The 16,881-nt window shown below is 53.6% G+C and overlaps 1 protein-coding gene across 1 annotated transcript in view; it reads right to left on the reverse strand.

Annotated features, from left to right (window-relative positions):
- Positions 1-5,596: 5,596 nt before the first annotated feature.
- The window catches only part of Dlc1 (DLC1 Rho GTPase activating protein), a 334,097-nt gene continuing 322,812 nt past the window's right edge, over positions 5,597-16,881 (reverse strand). Inside the window, exons 13-20 of the mRNA XM_048330552.1 lie at positions 15,953-16,112; positions 15,626-15,824; positions 13,876-14,089; positions 11,868-11,982; positions 10,564-10,779; positions 9,477-9,694; positions 8,656-8,829; positions 5,597-7,894 (exon numbers count right to left, since the gene is read on the reverse strand). Of these exons, the coding sequence (XP_048186509.1) occupies positions 7,774-7,894; positions 8,656-8,829; positions 9,477-9,694; positions 10,564-10,779; positions 11,868-11,982; positions 13,876-14,089; positions 15,626-15,824; positions 15,953-16,112 (1,417 nt within the window). The 3' untranslated portion in view covers positions 5,597-7,773. The remainder of the gene's footprint in view (positions 7,895-8,655; positions 8,830-9,476; positions 9,695-10,563; positions 10,780-11,867; positions 11,983-13,875; positions 14,090-15,625; positions 15,825-15,952; positions 16,113-16,881) is intronic.

Genomic DNA, 16,881 nt, shown 5'->3' on the forward strand with positions numbered 1-16,881 from the left:
GCTTCCTAGGCTGTAGACCATGCGGAGCCTTAAGTTTTAAAGCCATGCTTTGCCGATTGCGTTGGAGATGGAGTCTAGCAAATTTTTCTCCCTGGTCTGGCTTTGAACTTCGATCTTCCAGAGGCTTGGATTACAAGTCTGAGCCGCGGTCCAGAAAGTTGTTTTCCATTGCGAACACTTAAATCTTGTACCAATGGAAGTTATCTCACACTTCCTCTTCAGAGGCTTCCAACTTAAAAACATCTGTGGAAGTCCTGAAAATAACAATCTGGCTCTTCTCACTGCTCTATATTGTAGCGTGACACGCCTTTGAAAGAGGTGAAGCACAATGGATGGCTTTAAGGAGTAAGGGGTGTAATGACGAGTCCTTTGTAGGATAAAGGCTAGGAAACGCGAAGATTTATCTTTGTCTTATTTGTGATTATTACTGCTGACTTGTGAGCACCGACATCTGTTCACAAACCCGGCCTGGCGTGAGGAAGTGATGCCAGGTTCCAGGGGGAGCGCGGCAGCCTGTGAAAAAGCCAGTGAGAGCAGGAGGCCCCCCCCCCCCGCACCCCGAATTTAAGCTCCAGTAGCAGCTCAAGGAGGAGGAGGAGGGGGAAGGGGAGGGGGAGGGGGAGGGGGAGGGGGAGGAGGAGGAGGAGGAATCCTGCCATGTTAGTTTTCCATGACTATGACAGAATACGCAAGACAATCATCTTCTAAAGAGAAAAGGTTCATTTTTTTTTTGCCAGTCCTGGGCCTTGGACTCAGGGCCTGAGCACTGTCCCTGGCTTCTTCCCGCTCAAGGCTAGCACTCTGCCATTTGAACCACAGTGCCGCTTCTGGCCATTTTCTGTATATGTGGTGCTGGGGAATCGAACCCAGGGCTTCATGTATACGAGGCAAGCACCCTTGCCACTAGGCTATATCCCCAGCCCCTCCAACCCAGTTTTTTGCTGGTTGTTTTTGGAGATGGAATCTTACTGACTTTTCTTCCAACTGACCTTGAATTGTGATGCTTCAGATCTCAGCCTCCTGATTAACCACCAGAAGACGGGAAGTGGAGCTGGGCTCAAAGTGGTAAGCACAAAAGCTCAGGGACAGTGCCTGAGAAAAATTAAAAAAGGGCTAAAAAGAACTTCAAAAGCCATCTATAGCCATTAATAGAAATATATCTATACATCTTCACGTGGTTGTACAAAGGAGTTTCAATTCAATGTGCCAGTTGGTACGTATATCTTAGAGTTGTATTCTTCATCATTCTCCCCATTTCTCCCCAACCCGCCCATTTTTACAGATGTGCATTGCGTATTATCATTGTATTAGCCCACCCTCCTCTCCCCACTTGTCTGTCTGCCCTCCCTCCCCTTGATCTCACCCCCCCCAACAACATGTTCCAGCTTCATGGCAGTCATTTTAAGTTAGTTGTTCCAAGGAATTACGCCACTGGAATTGTTCCTGGCAAACACCCTACTTTAGTTTGTTCGTGTAAATAGTCATATAGTCCTGGATATGTTTAAATGGATAGGAAATGAGATTTTTTTTTTTTTTTGGCCAGTCCTGGGGCTTGGACTCAGGGCCTGAGCACTGTCCCTGGCTTCTTTTTTGCTCAAGGCTAGCAGTCTGCCACTTGAGCCACAGCGCCACTTCTGGCCATTTTCTGTATATGTGGTTCTGGGGAATCGAACCCAGGGCCTCATGTATATGAGACAGGCACTCTTGCCACTAGGCCATCTCCCCAGCCCTGGAAATGAGATTTTTAACTGAATATAAAACATTTATTCCACTGTCAGGCAGATTAAAATAGACACCTGGTCTGATTGGAACCTTTGATAAGTTCATTCAGACTTAGGTCAAAAACATTCATACTTTAAACATTCCTATAACCAGGGCTGTCACGGTATTGAAGCCCATGCCTACTGTATCTACACGAGGCTCCGAGCTCTGTTCATAGGGCAGCAAAACAAACAGCCAAACAAAAAACAAAACAACAAACACATCAAGTATTTGTAACCTGAAAACAAACCTTTTGGGGCAGGTGCCGGTGGCTCACGCCTGTAATGCAAGCTGCTCAGGAGGCTGAGAACTGAGGATGGCACTTCAAAGCCAGCCCAGGCAGGAAAGTCCAGGAGACTATATCTCCAATTAACCACCAGAAAATGGGTAGTGGTGCTGCGGTTCAAGTGGTAGAGCACTAGCCTTGAGGAAAAGCTCAGGGACAGCGCCCAGGCCCAGAGTTTAAGCTCCACCACTGACCAAAAAAAAGATTTTTTTTTTTCCTAAAAAATCTTCTTAAGAATCACATAATTTTTTTTTTTTTTACAGGAATGAGTCACTGGATAAAGCCTTTCTCAGGGTGGTAAGAAGAGTAAATCTTTTCCCTTTTGAGATTTTTTTTTCTATTGGAATAGGGAAGAAGGAAGTGAAATACTGCTTTAAGCAAGAACACTTCTAGTCCTAAAATATCTCTTTCCAAAAAATCAGGCGCGATGAAAAATGTCTTGGGAGACGTTTGGGTAGAGGATGTCCACACAGCTTTGGGTGCAGACAGGCCAGCTGGCTGCTCTCGTGGGAACCGTATACACACCACGGGCAATTTCCCTCCGCCACAGCTGCTAACCTGATTCTGCAAATTCCCTGCCTGCAAAGGACCGCTCATCCCCTGAGAGCTGGCCTGCACTTCCTGTGACTGCCCAGCCCCACCCCAGCTTCTCATGCCGCGGGGCTCTTCCGGGTCTTCAGTGATTTGCATTCCTTGGGCAAATTCCATCCTGATGGAACACCACCACGACACGCGTGCTATGATCTCACTCTTTAGGATTTCTGTTTGATAATCACGGATGGATGCTTCAGCAGGGGGATGAGGTAAAGCATTTGGGCGCCATTCTACTTCCTCTTGACATAGAGCCCTGGCTCTCCCAAACACCTTTACAAAGAACAATAGCAGTTCATGGTATTGCTTGTGGTGGGAAGTGAAGAGAGAGTATCACAGAGAACATCAAAGCAGCAGAACCGTGGACTAGGCTGTAGGCTAAGCAGCCTGTAATTAATGTGCCTCCGTACCCAAGACACAAGAGTAGTGAATAAGACCATCGTCTTACATAATATTACTATTCTTATTCTTCGTAGTAACAGTGAATCGTAATCAGATGACGCGTCTAATCATTCTTTGCTTGCAAAGGGGCAAAATCATGCCCTCTGTTTCACAAGGATAAATGGAATCTTGATCTATTTCAAATTATTTATTTCATTTGCTGGCTTCACCAGCAGCCCGAAACAAAACTTTTGCTCGTTCCTCTTGTCCTGTCTGATTCCCTTTTAGTCATCTCGATACTGGGACGTCGACTACAACTTGCTACAGGCCCTTTTCCTACTTCTTTTCAATTCGGATTGGCTCTTTCTGAGAACTTTGCCTCCCACTTAGGAAAAGTTCAGCCAACTATCTGTATCTGAGCCGGAATGACAGTTCTAGATCTTCCTGACCAGGGGGGGCTTGTCACTATCACGGGGTGCCTGTGAGGCTTAAGTGCACAAAAGGTGGTGTGGACACGTGTGTCATGGAAACATCCACACACTCTACGTTTCCCCTCATGACGTCAGGAGGCACCAAATTTCTATCAGCTCCTTCCGTTTTCCCCTAGATTTTACGTCTCCAGAACTTCACTTGTCTCCATAGTTCTGAAAAAAAAAAAAAGTCTTGAGAAACTGCTTTCTGGTGGGGCGCTGTCACGTGGGGCGCTGTCCCTGCTGTCCCGTGGGGCGCTGTCCCTGCTGTCCTGTGGGGCGCTGTCCCGGGGGGCGCTGTCCCTGCTGTCCCGTGGGGCGCTGTCCCTGCTGTCCCGTGGGGCGCTGTCCCGTGGGGCGCTGTCCCTGCTGTCCCGTGGGGCGCTGTCCCGTGGGGCGCTGTCCCTGTTGTCCCGTGGGGTGCTGTCCCGTGGGGTGCTGTCCCGTGGGGTGCTGTCCCTGTTGTCCCGTGGGGTGCTGTCCCGTGGGGCGCTGTCCCGTGGGGCGCTGTCCCTGCTGTCCCGGAGGGCGCTGTCCCTGCTGTCCCGGGGGGCGCTGTCCCTGCTGTCCCGTGGGGCGCTGTCCCGTGGGGCGCTGTCCCTGCTGTCCCGTGGGGCGCTGTCCCGTGGGGCGCTGTCCCGTGGGGTGCTGTCCCATGGGGCGCTGTCCCGTGGGGCGCTGTCCCGTGGGGTGCTGTCCCGTGGGGCGCTGTCCTGTATGGCGCGGGCTGGGCGCTCGGGAGGCAGAGCCGGGGCTGAATCGCTGACTAAATGAGCAAGCACGAAGCAAGCTAAGGCTACAATGGGTGCGGGGGGGGGGGGGCTCCCCCACCCGCAGCCGGGCCACGTGTGCAACCTAGTGGTAACGTCAGGCAGCACCGTGTGGGACATTCTGACCAGAGACGTTTTGATCTGAAGCCAGGTGTGGAGGCAGAGACAAACACAGATTGAGAAAAGCCTTTGCGGTGCCTTCTTAAACGTGACAAGGGAACGGGGCCGGGGCGTCCCTTCCTGCCGCCTCCCAGATTGAATGGGGGCGAAACCAAGTCTCCCTAACTCAACTTTTAAATCTCATCTCGTGGGAGATAAAAGGGAGCAGGGATGTAGCTTAGGGGAACCTCCATCATTCCAGCCCCAGAACTGGGCGGGAGGGGGTGGGGGAGGAGGGGAGAGACGGGGGGAGAGGGGAGAGGGGAGGGGGAGACCAGGGGAGGGAAGGGAAGAAGAAAAAGAACCACCAGAAAACACTCTTGAGCAACTCTGCGGCATCTTTCCATTTCAGCGCTCTGCAATCTCCCACCGGGTCCCGATTCGCCAGCGCGAGGGGTGGATTAAGACGGAGGGCGGCCACGATTAAGACGGAGGGCGGCCACGATTAAGACGGAGGGCGGCCACGATTAAGACGACAGAGGGCGGCCACGATTAAGACGGAGGGCAGCCACGATTAAGACGGAGGGCGGCCACGATTAAGACGGAGGGCGGCCACGACTCTCGTCCTCTAGCACAAACGGGAGGGAAGCCAGTCACCGTGCTCCAGCAGAGAACGAGTTTATTAGGTGTGTACAAGTACAAAACCCGGGCAGCTGTGCAGAGGAGGGCAGAGGCGTGCAGAGGAGGGCAGAGGCGAGCGGGGGCCGCGCCTGCCCCCACAGAGCTTCCCCGCCACGCAGAGGTCGCGGGGTACACGCGGGCGGTCGCTCCGGACGGGGCGGACACCCCTTGAGCGCTTTTCCTTGGCGATAGAAGAAATCTCTTCAGGAGGGCAGCGGAACGCACGCGGGGAGACCCCGTGTGGAGCGGAGGGGGGCCCGGCTGCGCCCGCAAGCCTGCCCTTGCTGCTGTGGGGCCCGGCGGCTTTCTGGGCGCGCTGCCTGCGGTCCGCGGGCCTCCTGAGCCCTCGCCGGGCTGCCTGCGGTCTGCGGGCCTCCGGAGCCCTCGCTCGCCGGGCTGCCTGCGGTCCGCGGGCCTCCTGAGCCCTCGCCGGGCTGCCTGCGCCCTCGCCGGGCTGCCTGCGGTCTGCGGGCCTCCTGAGCCCTCGCCGGGCTGCCTGCGGTCTGCGGGCCTCCTGAGCCCTCGCTCGCCGGGCTGCCTGTTTGCCGGGAGCTCGGGCGCAGCTCGGCCGGCCCGCGATTCACAAGCCACGGTTTCCTTCAGCCGGGAAACCTCCGGCCTGCTCCCACAGGGCGCTGGCTTTGGGATTCTTTACAATCTGTGATCCTGAGACTAGGAGAAAGATGCAATACACAAAGGAAAGCAGGGAGACCTTCCCCTCACTTTAGTGCACTTACTGGGTAATATTCTGTACAGATATAGAGCAAATTATAAACCTCTTCCTTTCATTTATTTATTTTCACTTAGACTGTATTCATGTAAAGTGTATTTACAACGGGGGAAAGGGAGACTTGAGGTACAAAACCCAAAAGAATATCTGAGGTATAAATACAAGTATGTTTTAAATAATAATCTTTCTCATGCTCTATCTACGTCTGAAAGCACACTGGACAGACATGTATACACATATCTTCATAGAATGGTATATACAACACACAATCTTACAAATGTGGAAACTGTCAAACTTGAATATACATGGCAGGAATAGCTTCACAAGCAACACTGCTGATAGTCAAAATACTAAACACGTTAAATCTCTCATCTGATCCCTGTTCCCCCAATTCTTCAAAGAACCTTTGAAATAACACTGACAGTGGTAACTTAACATTGTAACAAAATAAAAATCCTTCTCTCATTCATACATTATTCACTTTTGATCCATATAAAATAAATTTACTAATACTGTCTCTCTTTGCCATTACAGTAAAACCTGTATAAAGACTACCCTTCCCAGACAACTGCGGCCTTCCTTTCACGCAGTCCCCTCCCCTCCACTATGAGCACTGCTCTCAATGCCACTAAAACACATTTTAAGGGCATTCTGAGGGAAAAGAAAAACTGGGTAAAAGAAAAATAAACCCCACAGAAAATCTATTTGGTGATAAAGCCAAACCCCATTCATAAATATGTTCTGCTTTGGAACGCCTTTACCAATCAATTCCCTCCTACCCAAACAAAACAAAACAAAACAAACAGGCATTTTGTGTCTCAGTTAAGATTACAGGGATTTCTTAGGGACGTACGGTTTTCTTATGTTCCTATGTTTCTGTTATGTTGACGATGCAACGAACTGTATCAGGTAAAAAAGACTGGTGCTTGATCCAGGGTTAAATGCGGAGAGGTCCAGTATTTGTATCTCACTTAAAGCAAAGCGGCTCGCCCCGTCACCCTCGCTACTCAGGAAGCTGAGGTCTGAGGACCGCACTTCGAAGCCGATCCAGGCGGGAGATTCCTGCGAGACTGTTATCTGCAATCAACCATCAAAAAGCTGCCAGTGGAGGTGTGTGGCTGGGGGGTGGAGTGCCGACCGCGTGGGGAAAGGCGAAGGAACCGCGCTCAACCCTGACTTCAAGCTCCAGTACTGAGACAAAACCAAAGCCCGACCCATAACTCAAAAACACAAAAACACAAACGAAACGCCGCTTTGGAGCGCATAAGGGAACTGGCATACTTATTCCTGAGCTAATCTTACCAGTTAAAACGACATCACTTTTTGCAATTAGGCCTAAGTCCAAGTTGCATTAAAATGAGTGCCAGGGTCAATCTACAATATTCTGGAAATGGACAGGGGGTTGGTCACCTTCCTAGTTATGGGGGGGGGGGGCGGGGTAGTCAGCGATTCCAGGTGGAACCAGTCCTGGTGTATCAGTGTCTCTCTTGCAGCCATTTCAGTGTGCCAGACACTGCCTTCCAGCATTTCCATCTACGCCACTCAACCAGCGACAGACACACGCCCACTGTGCTCTGTGCAAGCCTGTCCTTGCCCCTCTCGGGGACACACCTGCGGGAGTGCCAACGCCGACGGCGGGGTCGGCAGCTCCGCCACGCACCGCAGCACCGGTCCACGACGGGGCGCGGACAGCGGCACCACCGAGAACCGATCCCTCATCACCGTCCATAATCTACTTAGAGTTCTGCTTCTCAGAAGCAATGTGGATAAGAACACAAGCACTTTTTCTTTTTTGCACAGTCCTCTATTCCAGTCACGGTCTATAACACAGACCTTAAACAAACGGTAAGCAGCTTTAAAAAAATGTATCAAAGCGCTACAGTTCACGTCTGAACACCCCAGGTTGCTCTGCTTCAGGATCACCACAGGTGAGCTCTGGCAAGGACTGGCAAGCTTCCAGCCGCCGTCACACGGGGGGGTGGCACTGTTGTTTTGCTTCGGCCATCACCTGGATTTGCCGTCCTTGGCGTCGGTGTTTGGATTACTGAAGGAGTCCCGAATCTTCACCACTTCGGCTGCACACAAATGGCCAAAGGATTTGGTGTACCACTCCGGCATGCGACCCCTGCGGCAGACAGGAGAGACGTTAGGTAGAGACACGCCAGAATACGCTTCTCCCTCCCTCCTTCCTCTTTCTGTTCTTGTACTGCTGGGATCCAAGCCAGGGCCTTCCACGCACTTGTATTTTGTAATAAGCAAAGCATGGTAAGTAAAAGACTACTCTTCTTTATCGTCTGGCGAGCCCGTGGCTCGTGCATGACACCTCTGGCACCAGAGGCCTCCCAAGGAGCAGTGTGTTAAGCCAGACACTCATTGAACCTGCTCAGAGGAAGCTTTAGGACTGTCCTCTGTCACAGAAGCAGGTCACACGGGCAAACGAAGAACTGGACACATAAAGGTTCCACAGGGAGTCGAGTTAACATGAATATTTAGAAAGACGGTGTAGAAGTTCATTTTCTAAAATCTGTATTGCTGCTTTCTCATCATTTTCTGCTATGGATCAACACACACACATGGGTGGCATAGGATGAAGCCCTAACCCAGCACCACCCAGTCCAGGTCCCAGTCCCAGGATGCAAAGCCCTCAGAGTATGAAATGAGACTCTTCCCGTTGTTGGTTCAGATACAGAGTACGCCGTTCCCTGGGGCATTCGATTCGCTGGGAGAACCCTGGGGTGGGCATGGCTTCCCTAGCGTGTGTCCTAAGCCCCAGGGGCTGCACCCGCGAGGCGGCCGCGGACTCGGGCCCGCCCCGGGAGGGAAGCAGCCGCCTCCTCCCCGCCTCCCCGCCTCCGCCCAGGGGGTCCAGCCAGAGGCGGGACGTACCTCAAGTCGGCTCTGCACAGGTAGGTGAGTTTGGATTTTCCTGGCCCGCAGGGTTCAATCAAATACCGGGAGAGGAGCACGTTGACCCGCACCCCCACCACGGGCGCCCGGTCGTGATCCACGGACGTGAGGAAGAGGGCGCAGGCGCCCTTCGGTAAATTACTCCTCCAGGTTCTGGAACGACAAGGCAGAGCACGGACTGGCTGAGAGCCTTCCCCGTGGAGGACGGGGGGGGGGGGGCAGGGGGGGCAGGGGTGCGGGGGGCGGGCTCAGTCGGCCCACGGCCCACGTGCGCTCGGCGGAGACTCCGCAGGGCCACTTCACGGCGCCCCAGGGGAGAGAGCCACGCGGAAACGCCGCCACACACCCCTTTCGCGTTTCAGGAAGGTTCTAGAACGTGCACATCCGGAGAAGCACTGCAGAGGACCGGGACGTCTCCTTAGATGCTGGAAGGCCTTCAGTCCCCAGCGGGCTGAGGGGCTCCAAGCCCGCGGCGCCCAGCCACACCTCGCTCGCGACTCCCACGCCGGTCCCGGCTCGCCCGCCCACTGTCCATCCCTAACGCAAAGGATCCCACGGGGGACAGAAATCCGCCAGGCCACGCAGCACGGGGACGTGTCCCTTCCGGGAGTTCCCACCATTCTCGGTCAGATACCCCGCTGGGATCAATAGAGACGCTGGAGGCGGGAGGAGGCGTCGGCGCTGCTCTGGACACCCGAGTTTAACTCCAAGCCCCACGCCCGTCCTGAGCGGCCCAGCGCCATCGAGCCTCGCGTCCGACAGCTGACTGCCTGTTCCACAGACAGAGGCGGAGGGCTCACCTCAGAAGCACATAGTCCCGGGCAGGGTGGGGCGCCATGCTGTTTTGGACGTACTGGTAGATTTCCGTCTGGCTGTCCAGGATTTCAATCACTTTGGAGTCCAGCAGGTCCACATCCCAGAGGTGCTGCTCTTTCAGCAGCCGCGTCAAGACTTCCTCAGGGGTGGCGGGGACTTCAATGGTCGACCTCCAAAGCCGGAGAGGGGGGCCCTCGCTCACCTGAGAACGGGGACACGCTTCCTCAGTGCGCACGCCTAGCACGCACGCCTTCTGACGCGGAAGGCAAGCTGGGAACTCGGGAAGACAAGGCCTCAGGTTCACAGGCTAATTCACCTAGGCCAGTGGTAGGCCGCTAGCCCTGGGTAAATTAAAGAGTCACCAGAAAGCAAACAGTATCAGCAAACAAGATCCGGGTCCAGACCAGGACCTGGATTGATGTTAACTGTGATAAAGTACGTTATTTAACTGGGACCCCAAATCTGTCCTCGCCGCAGGACTATTATTTCTCTACTTATTTTTATGATAGTACTGAGGCTTGAACTCAGGGCTTGGAGCTCTTGCTTGGCCTTTTTTGCTTAAGGAAAGCACTATACCACTAAATTCACACCTTGACTGTTGGCTTTTTGCTGGTTAGTTGGGCGTAGGTCTCTTGGGCTTAGGTGCCCAAACTGGCTTCAAGCCTGATCCCCAAGTCTCAGCCTTCTGAGTAGTTAGGATTACAGGTGTGAGCCACTGGTGCTGGCTATGCTTTACTTTTAAGCCGCTAGAGATGTTCAACAAACGTCTCCATGGACCTACCATGCTGAGTCACAAAGGGTGCCCCAAACGAGGGGGAGTCAGGGCAGACTGGGAACACAAAGGGATTTTCATGCAATAACAGAAAAAGCTAAGCCTGTCCTAACACGGAGACATTTCCTTAAAACTGACTGAACTCTTCTCAAGTGTTGCTAAGTACCAGTCAGCCTGTGACGGGTCTGTACTCTGCCCTTCACATCGGCTGGGCCATGGATAGCCCTGGAGATTACAGCTGGGAAGTCTCATCTCTGATGACTGCAAATCCTGACCACCAAAAGGCAACCGAGACATACCTTCTTATAGGAGAGCTCGGCCTGCTCCGAGGTGGGGTAGCTGACCCAGCCTTTAAACTTCTCCTTGACCTCCTTAAACAGGCCATCGACACAGTCCTGGATGAAGTGCTTGTAGTCCGCCGACTCATCACTCAGCTGTCCTAACGCCTCCAGCGTAAGGGGCTTCAGCTCCTGCTCGGTGTAGGAGTTGCGACATCGGTTCATTTCCTCGGGAACCTGGGAAGACCGTGCAAGACAGAAAGGCGGTGAATCCTCGAGCGCTCATCCACAGAGGCCAGCGGCAAAAGCGGGGGATCCAGGGCTGGGAACGTGGCCTAGTGGTAGAGCGCTTGCCTTGTATACATGGAGCCCTGGGTTCGATTCCTCAGCACCACATATATAGAAAAAAGCCAGAAGTGGCGCTGTGGCTCAAGTGGCAGAGTGCTAGCCTTGAGCAAGAAGAAGCCAGGGACAGTGCTCAGGCCCTGAGTCCAAGGCCCAGGACTGGTAACAAAAACAAAACAAAGAAACCAAAGTGGGGGATGGAGGCAATGGCCTTGGTCCCCCAGGCAGCTCGGGCGGTGACGAGCAGGACAGATGGAGACTGGCCACAGCACGGGCGTGTAGGCAGGCCGCCGTCACAAAGGCATCTAGAGCGGTTATTCCTGCACCAAGTACTCTCTGCATAGCTGGAGTAGAAAGGTAAGGACTCCACGAGGACGAACACTGATCAAGGCAGGGTTCTAACATACAGAATGCTGTAATTAGTTGTTTTTACTTCCCAATTAAAGAGGTTTAACTTAGGGGCTCATTAAATATCATTAATGGATGAGTGCATACAGAAAGACACACACACACACACATCATTTCTCTAGGAATCTGTAAATCTCTAGCTGTGGAAAAGATAAGAATAACAAGCACCAAGTCTGCAGCTTGTCTCCATTTATATTCTCTGTTTTGTTTTTTTTTTTTCTTCCAGTCCTGGGCCTTGGACTCAGGGCCTGAGCACTGTCCCTGGCTTATTTTTTGCTCAAGGCTAGCACTCTGCCACTTGAGCCACAGCGCCACCTCTGGCCGTTTTCTATATATGTGGTGCTGGGGACTCGAACCCAGGGCTTCATGTATGGGAGGTGAGCACTCTTGCCACTAGGCCATATCCCCAGACTGTTTTTTTTTTTTTTTTAAGGTAAACAGAGTAATTTTTTTTTATTTTCAAGTGAAAGGAAAGTTGTGCAAATAGCTGAGACCCTCCGCGGGAGCGAGGCGTGGGGGGGGGCCCACGCACGGGGCCCTCGGCGCGGCGGCTGAGCGTCCCGACGCCTTACCTGGAAGAGCTTCTTGCACTCCGCGATCATGTGGGCCAGCCCCTGAGTGGCCGCCAGGTTCTCATTCAGATCTTTCTGATCCGGCTTCCCCAAGCTCTGCTTCCTCTGCATCACCCTAGGGGGGAGAGGCGAGGAGGAGGGGAGGGTGAGTGGAACACGCGGGACGGCCCACACCAAGGCGTGTGCGGAAGCGGGCGTCGAGTCACGCATTCGCCCATTCTCAACCGATGTGCTCTTCAAGCCCAGGCCAAGCAGACAAAAGGGATGTCGCCGGAGCCTACTTTTGTGAAGGAGCGGGCCAGCGTTTCTCAGAGTTTTGATCAACAATGCATCAAAATCACGAGAGAGAGATTTCCAACGCAAGCCATTTCGAGCTGTTTAAGAGGTCTGGTTTCCGCCTTCGGGCAGCTTCGAGAGACTCTGCCCGGGGCGGAGAACGAGGCCGCTGCCGAGGGGCTCTGGGCGCGGGCACAGTGGAGTTACTATCCGTAATGGCTGCACAGTCCGTTCCCACAGGCGTGGGATAAATCTATGGTTTCCTCGGTGCTGTCCTAGACTTAGGTCATTTTTTTACCCTTCTCCTCCATTTCTCTCTCTCGTGAAAGTTGGAATGCTCCAGCAAACTTTTGCTGGTTCAGGATATTTAAGCACTGCCTGGCTTTCAGAAAAAAAGTTGATTTCAACTAGCACGGCGAGATCCCTCGTTTCTAGTGGAGAGATACTTTTTGTGGTTGGTGGTGGTCGCAGGGCCTAAGCTCAGAGCCTGGGCTCTGTCCCTGAGCTCTTTCGCTCAAGGCTAGCGCTCTACCTCTTTGAGCCCCAGCGCCACTTCCAGTTTTCTGGTGGTTCACTGGAGATGAGAGTCTCACAGACTTTCCCGTCTGGGCTTTGAACCGTGACACTCAGACCTCAGCCTCCTGAGTAGCTAGCGAGGCATGAAACGCTGGCACCTGGCGAGAAATGCTTTTCAGGATCCTTTAGTGATGAAGAAAAACCATTCACTGGATGGACTTACGATTAAAGGTTAAGTCTAGTTAGTCACGGCTGCCTTGCACCCTCCAAAAGACTTTCATATTGCTTATTCACAGAAGTGCCAACTTGGCTCTCCTATTTCTTCCTGTCAGGCAGAGATAAGTCCCTGAACTAACTAACCACCTCCTAACCTTCGCTTTCCTCACGTGAATGAAAGAAGTCTACCTTCTATGATGGTTGTGAAATGACATGATCAGTGGACGTGAGATGAGTAGTTACGTTATAAAATGAGATGGTTAACAGAAAAAGCAGTGTCTTGTGTTGGATAGAGAGGGTCTAGCAAATTGTAATGTTCACTAGTTTTCGAATTCCCTGGCTTTCTCCATGGCCACACCAATGAGGTGTGTGTGTGTGTGTGTGTGTGTGTGTGCGTGCGTGCTCACACGCCCGCACGCTGCTACTGCTTGAGGTCTACTTCCAGCTTTTTGGTGGCTCATCAGAGGTCAAAGTTTCACGGGGACTCTCCTGCCTGGGCTGGCTTTGATCCAGTGGTGGGTCCTCAGGTCATGGCCTCCCGAGTAACTAGGACTACAGGTGTAAGCCCTGGCAGAGGCCAGTGTTCACTTTTTGAGCCCTGGCTATTTCCCTTTTGGGCACAGGCTGGGAGTTTGGCGGTGGCCGCGTATGGAGCCCACGTGCTCGCTCTCGAAACCTGGCCGGTCCAGGCTGTCTAGGAGGTTGTACTTGAGAAAAGCGGGGGGGGGGGGGGGGGGGCTGGGAATGTGGCCTAGCGGTAGAGTGCTTGCCTAGCATGCACGAAGCCCTGGGTTCGATTCCTCAGCACCACGTAAACAGAAAAGGCCAGAAGTGGCGCTGTGGCTCAAGTGGCAGAGTGCTAGCCTTGAGCACAAGAAGCCAGGGACAGTGCTCAGGCCCTGAGTTCAAGGCCCAGGACTGGCAAAAAATAAAAAAGCAAAGCGGCGGCGGCGGCGGCGGTGAGAAGGGCCTTGGTGCACTCGCCCTGTCCCGCCCCTACCTGGGGGAAGAGTTCTCCCTCTTCAGGGTGTTGAGGTGGAACAGGGAAGGCGCCAAGCACACGGCCAGGTTGGTGGGCGTCATCTGGTTCTCCTTCACGGCGGCCGTGACGTCGCTCAGGAAGTAGAGCAGCGTCTGGAGCACCTCCCTGTTCTCGTCCGGCAGGAGCATGATGGCAGCCTTGAGCGCCTGCAGGCGCTGGTCTTTGGGCACGTCTGCGGGGCACAAGCATTCCCGCCTCAGCTCAGCGAGCGCCACGCGCGGGGCAGGAACCCGTCCCAAAGCCAACGCCAGCAGCCCGCACGACGCCGACCGCGGGGGGACGGGGGACACACGCCCGCGGCCGCCGGCTCCCTACCCTCGAGGATGTCCTGTCGCGTGGACGCGGTCAACCTTTCTAACACCGCGGCACGCCACGCCCAAACCCACCGCGAGTTCAGGGCTGCGTCCTCCCGGCTCACAGAACAGACCTGTCCCCGAAGCACCTACACAACTGCCCATCTGCCACCTCACTGGCGGAAACTAGCTCTGTTTATAGTTCCAGTAAAAAGCCCGAGATAGGTGTGCGGCGGTAGAAACAGAACCTCTTAAATCCTGGCTACAAGTGCTTCAGCATCTCCAAGGATGCTGATTTCTTCATTCCTGAAACTGGAAAAGCTGTTAGAAGACCCAGCCAGTTCAAACCAGGCGGGTCAAACGAGTCATTTCTCGAGTTTCAGGAAGTATACCGAAAGAGAAATCGTTATAAATATGAACATATATAAAAAGGCAAACCCACCAAATAACCTACACCTAGAAAAGGTGGAGCCCAACCCCCAACTTCAGGTCTCCTTTAGTAGGAGCCAACCTCTTAAAAAAGCATTTGGTGGAAAAAGCAAGTCGCTCCCACACAGCGCCGCAAGACACACGGACCAAACAGCTCCATGGTTACGACACATAGCAAATGCCTCGGTGGGGAAAATGTGATCCGTGTTTTCATAAAATAGGAAAGGATGAAGCAAAAAAAATGAAACAATCCAGAGCAGCTCCATTTCTCATCAAGCAGAGCCCCGTGTGCCAGTTCCAAAGACAGCGTCGTCACCGAGAGGGGCTGCTTTTAAATCACGTGGCTGTGATACCACTGCGAGCCAAGAAAAACACCGGGCTGTAAAAGCTATAATCCTGATCTTGATCATTAATCTCAACAGCTGTTTGCTTTAAGCTTTGCTTAACGGTGAGAAGGGCATGGGTATTGTTTTTCTCAAGTATTTCTGGCAGGGACTTCGATGAAGCACAGAAGGAAAAAGATCATTTATTCATCGTACAGTGAGATGAAACACACAGACACCTGTGAAATCTTAAGCATAACAACTCTGCTAGAGATGTGAAGCAAATGAAGTTTCTGTAGACCAAAGGGGAGGTGGAGGAGAGAGAGAGAGAGAGAGAGAGAGAGACTTTGGAACTCGTTTTGGTTTGAAACTAGGCATGTTAGATAACAATGCACTAGAAACAACTAAAGGGAGATGGAGCAGACCGCAAAAATGCTCAGCTCCCCCAGAACTTGGACCGATCAGGCAGCGTCATTTCTGAATTATTCCAATGATTCACTAAAGCCCATCGACGGAGAGGCAGGAGGGGACGGATGACCCGTGTCCGCAAGGTCACCGTGAAGGTCGCCTTGTGTGGCGACTGACGTGGAGGGCAAGCCACGCGCTTCGGGGGACCCGTGCTTCTGGCCCGCTAGCCCTCCTAGGAGGGTGCAAAGCACTCACACTGGTAGATCTGCAGAAAGGTCTCCGAGAGTTTGTTGGTCATGAGGGGCTCGGGAAGGTCTCGGAAGTACTGCTTGAGCATGTCGGCCACGTCGTAAGCGGACTGGCCCTCGTAGGTGACACCGTCCGCAGCACCTTCGTTCATCTGCCGCAGGGCCTGGATCCGGGACTTGACGCCCGACTTCCTGAAGAGCCCGACCTTGTGGAGGGGGAATATGGGGTGTCAGGGCAGACGCCGGCGTCCTCACCACAAGGTCGGAAGACGGGGCGCCTGGAGGGGCTTGCCGTGGCGCCGGGGGGAGGGGGGGGAAGGGCACCGGCCCTTACCTGGTCCAGGCAGTGGTTGCGGAGGTAGCGCATGGCCTTCTGGATGCTCTGGGGCAGGGGCTGGCCCGAGCGCTGCACGTTCACCGTCAGGGGGACCCCGAACACGCTCCGGTCCTTGTAGTCGGGGACTTTGATCCGCTTCATAAACTTGGGCACGGCCCTGTTCAAAAAGACACGGCGGGGGGTGATCAGCGCTCTGTCTACACTTCTCCTCTCGCGGGGTGTGATCAGCTGTGTGTCTACACTTCTCCTCTCGCGGGGTGTGATCAGCTGTGTGTCTACACTTCTCCTCTCGCGGGGTGTGATCAGCGGTGTGTCTACACTTCTCCTCTCGTGGGGTGTGATCAGCGGTGTGTCTACACTTCTCTTCACATGGGGTGTGATCAGCGGTCTGTCTACACTTCTCCTCTCGTGGGGTGTGATCAGCGGTCTGTCTACACTTCTCCTCTCGTGGGGTGTGATCAGCAGTCTGTCTACACTTCTCCTCTCATGGGGTGTGATCAGCAGTCTACACTTCTCCTCTCATGGGGTGTGATCAGCTGTCTACACTTCTCCTCTCGTGGGGTGTGATCAGCTGTCTGTCTACACTTCTCCTCTCATGGGGTGTGATCAGCAGTCTACACTTCTCCTCTCATGGGGTGTGATCAGCGGTCTACACTTCTCCTCTCGTGGGGTGTGATCAGCGGTGTGGCTACACTTCTCCTCTCGTGGGGTGTGATCAGCGGTCTGTCTACACTTCTCCTCTCGTGGGGTGTGATCAGCTGTCTACACTTCTCCTCTCGTGGGGTGTGATCAGCTGTCTACACTTCTCACGCCGGGCCAGGCCACTCTCGTGGCTAGCACCTCGCCGATGGCTTCAGTGCCTCACTGCAGCAGCCCTGTGCTGAGCACGCCTGGCATCCGTGTCCACGCTCACGTCTACTGACTGT

The sequence above is a fragment of the Perognathus longimembris genome, chromosome 21 (assembly GCF_023159225.1).
Source record: "Perognathus longimembris pacificus isolate PPM17 chromosome 21, ASM2315922v1, whole genome shotgun sequence".
In the NCBI taxonomy this organism is placed as follows: Eukaryota; Metazoa; Chordata; class Mammalia; order Rodentia; family Heteromyidae; genus Perognathus; species Perognathus longimembris.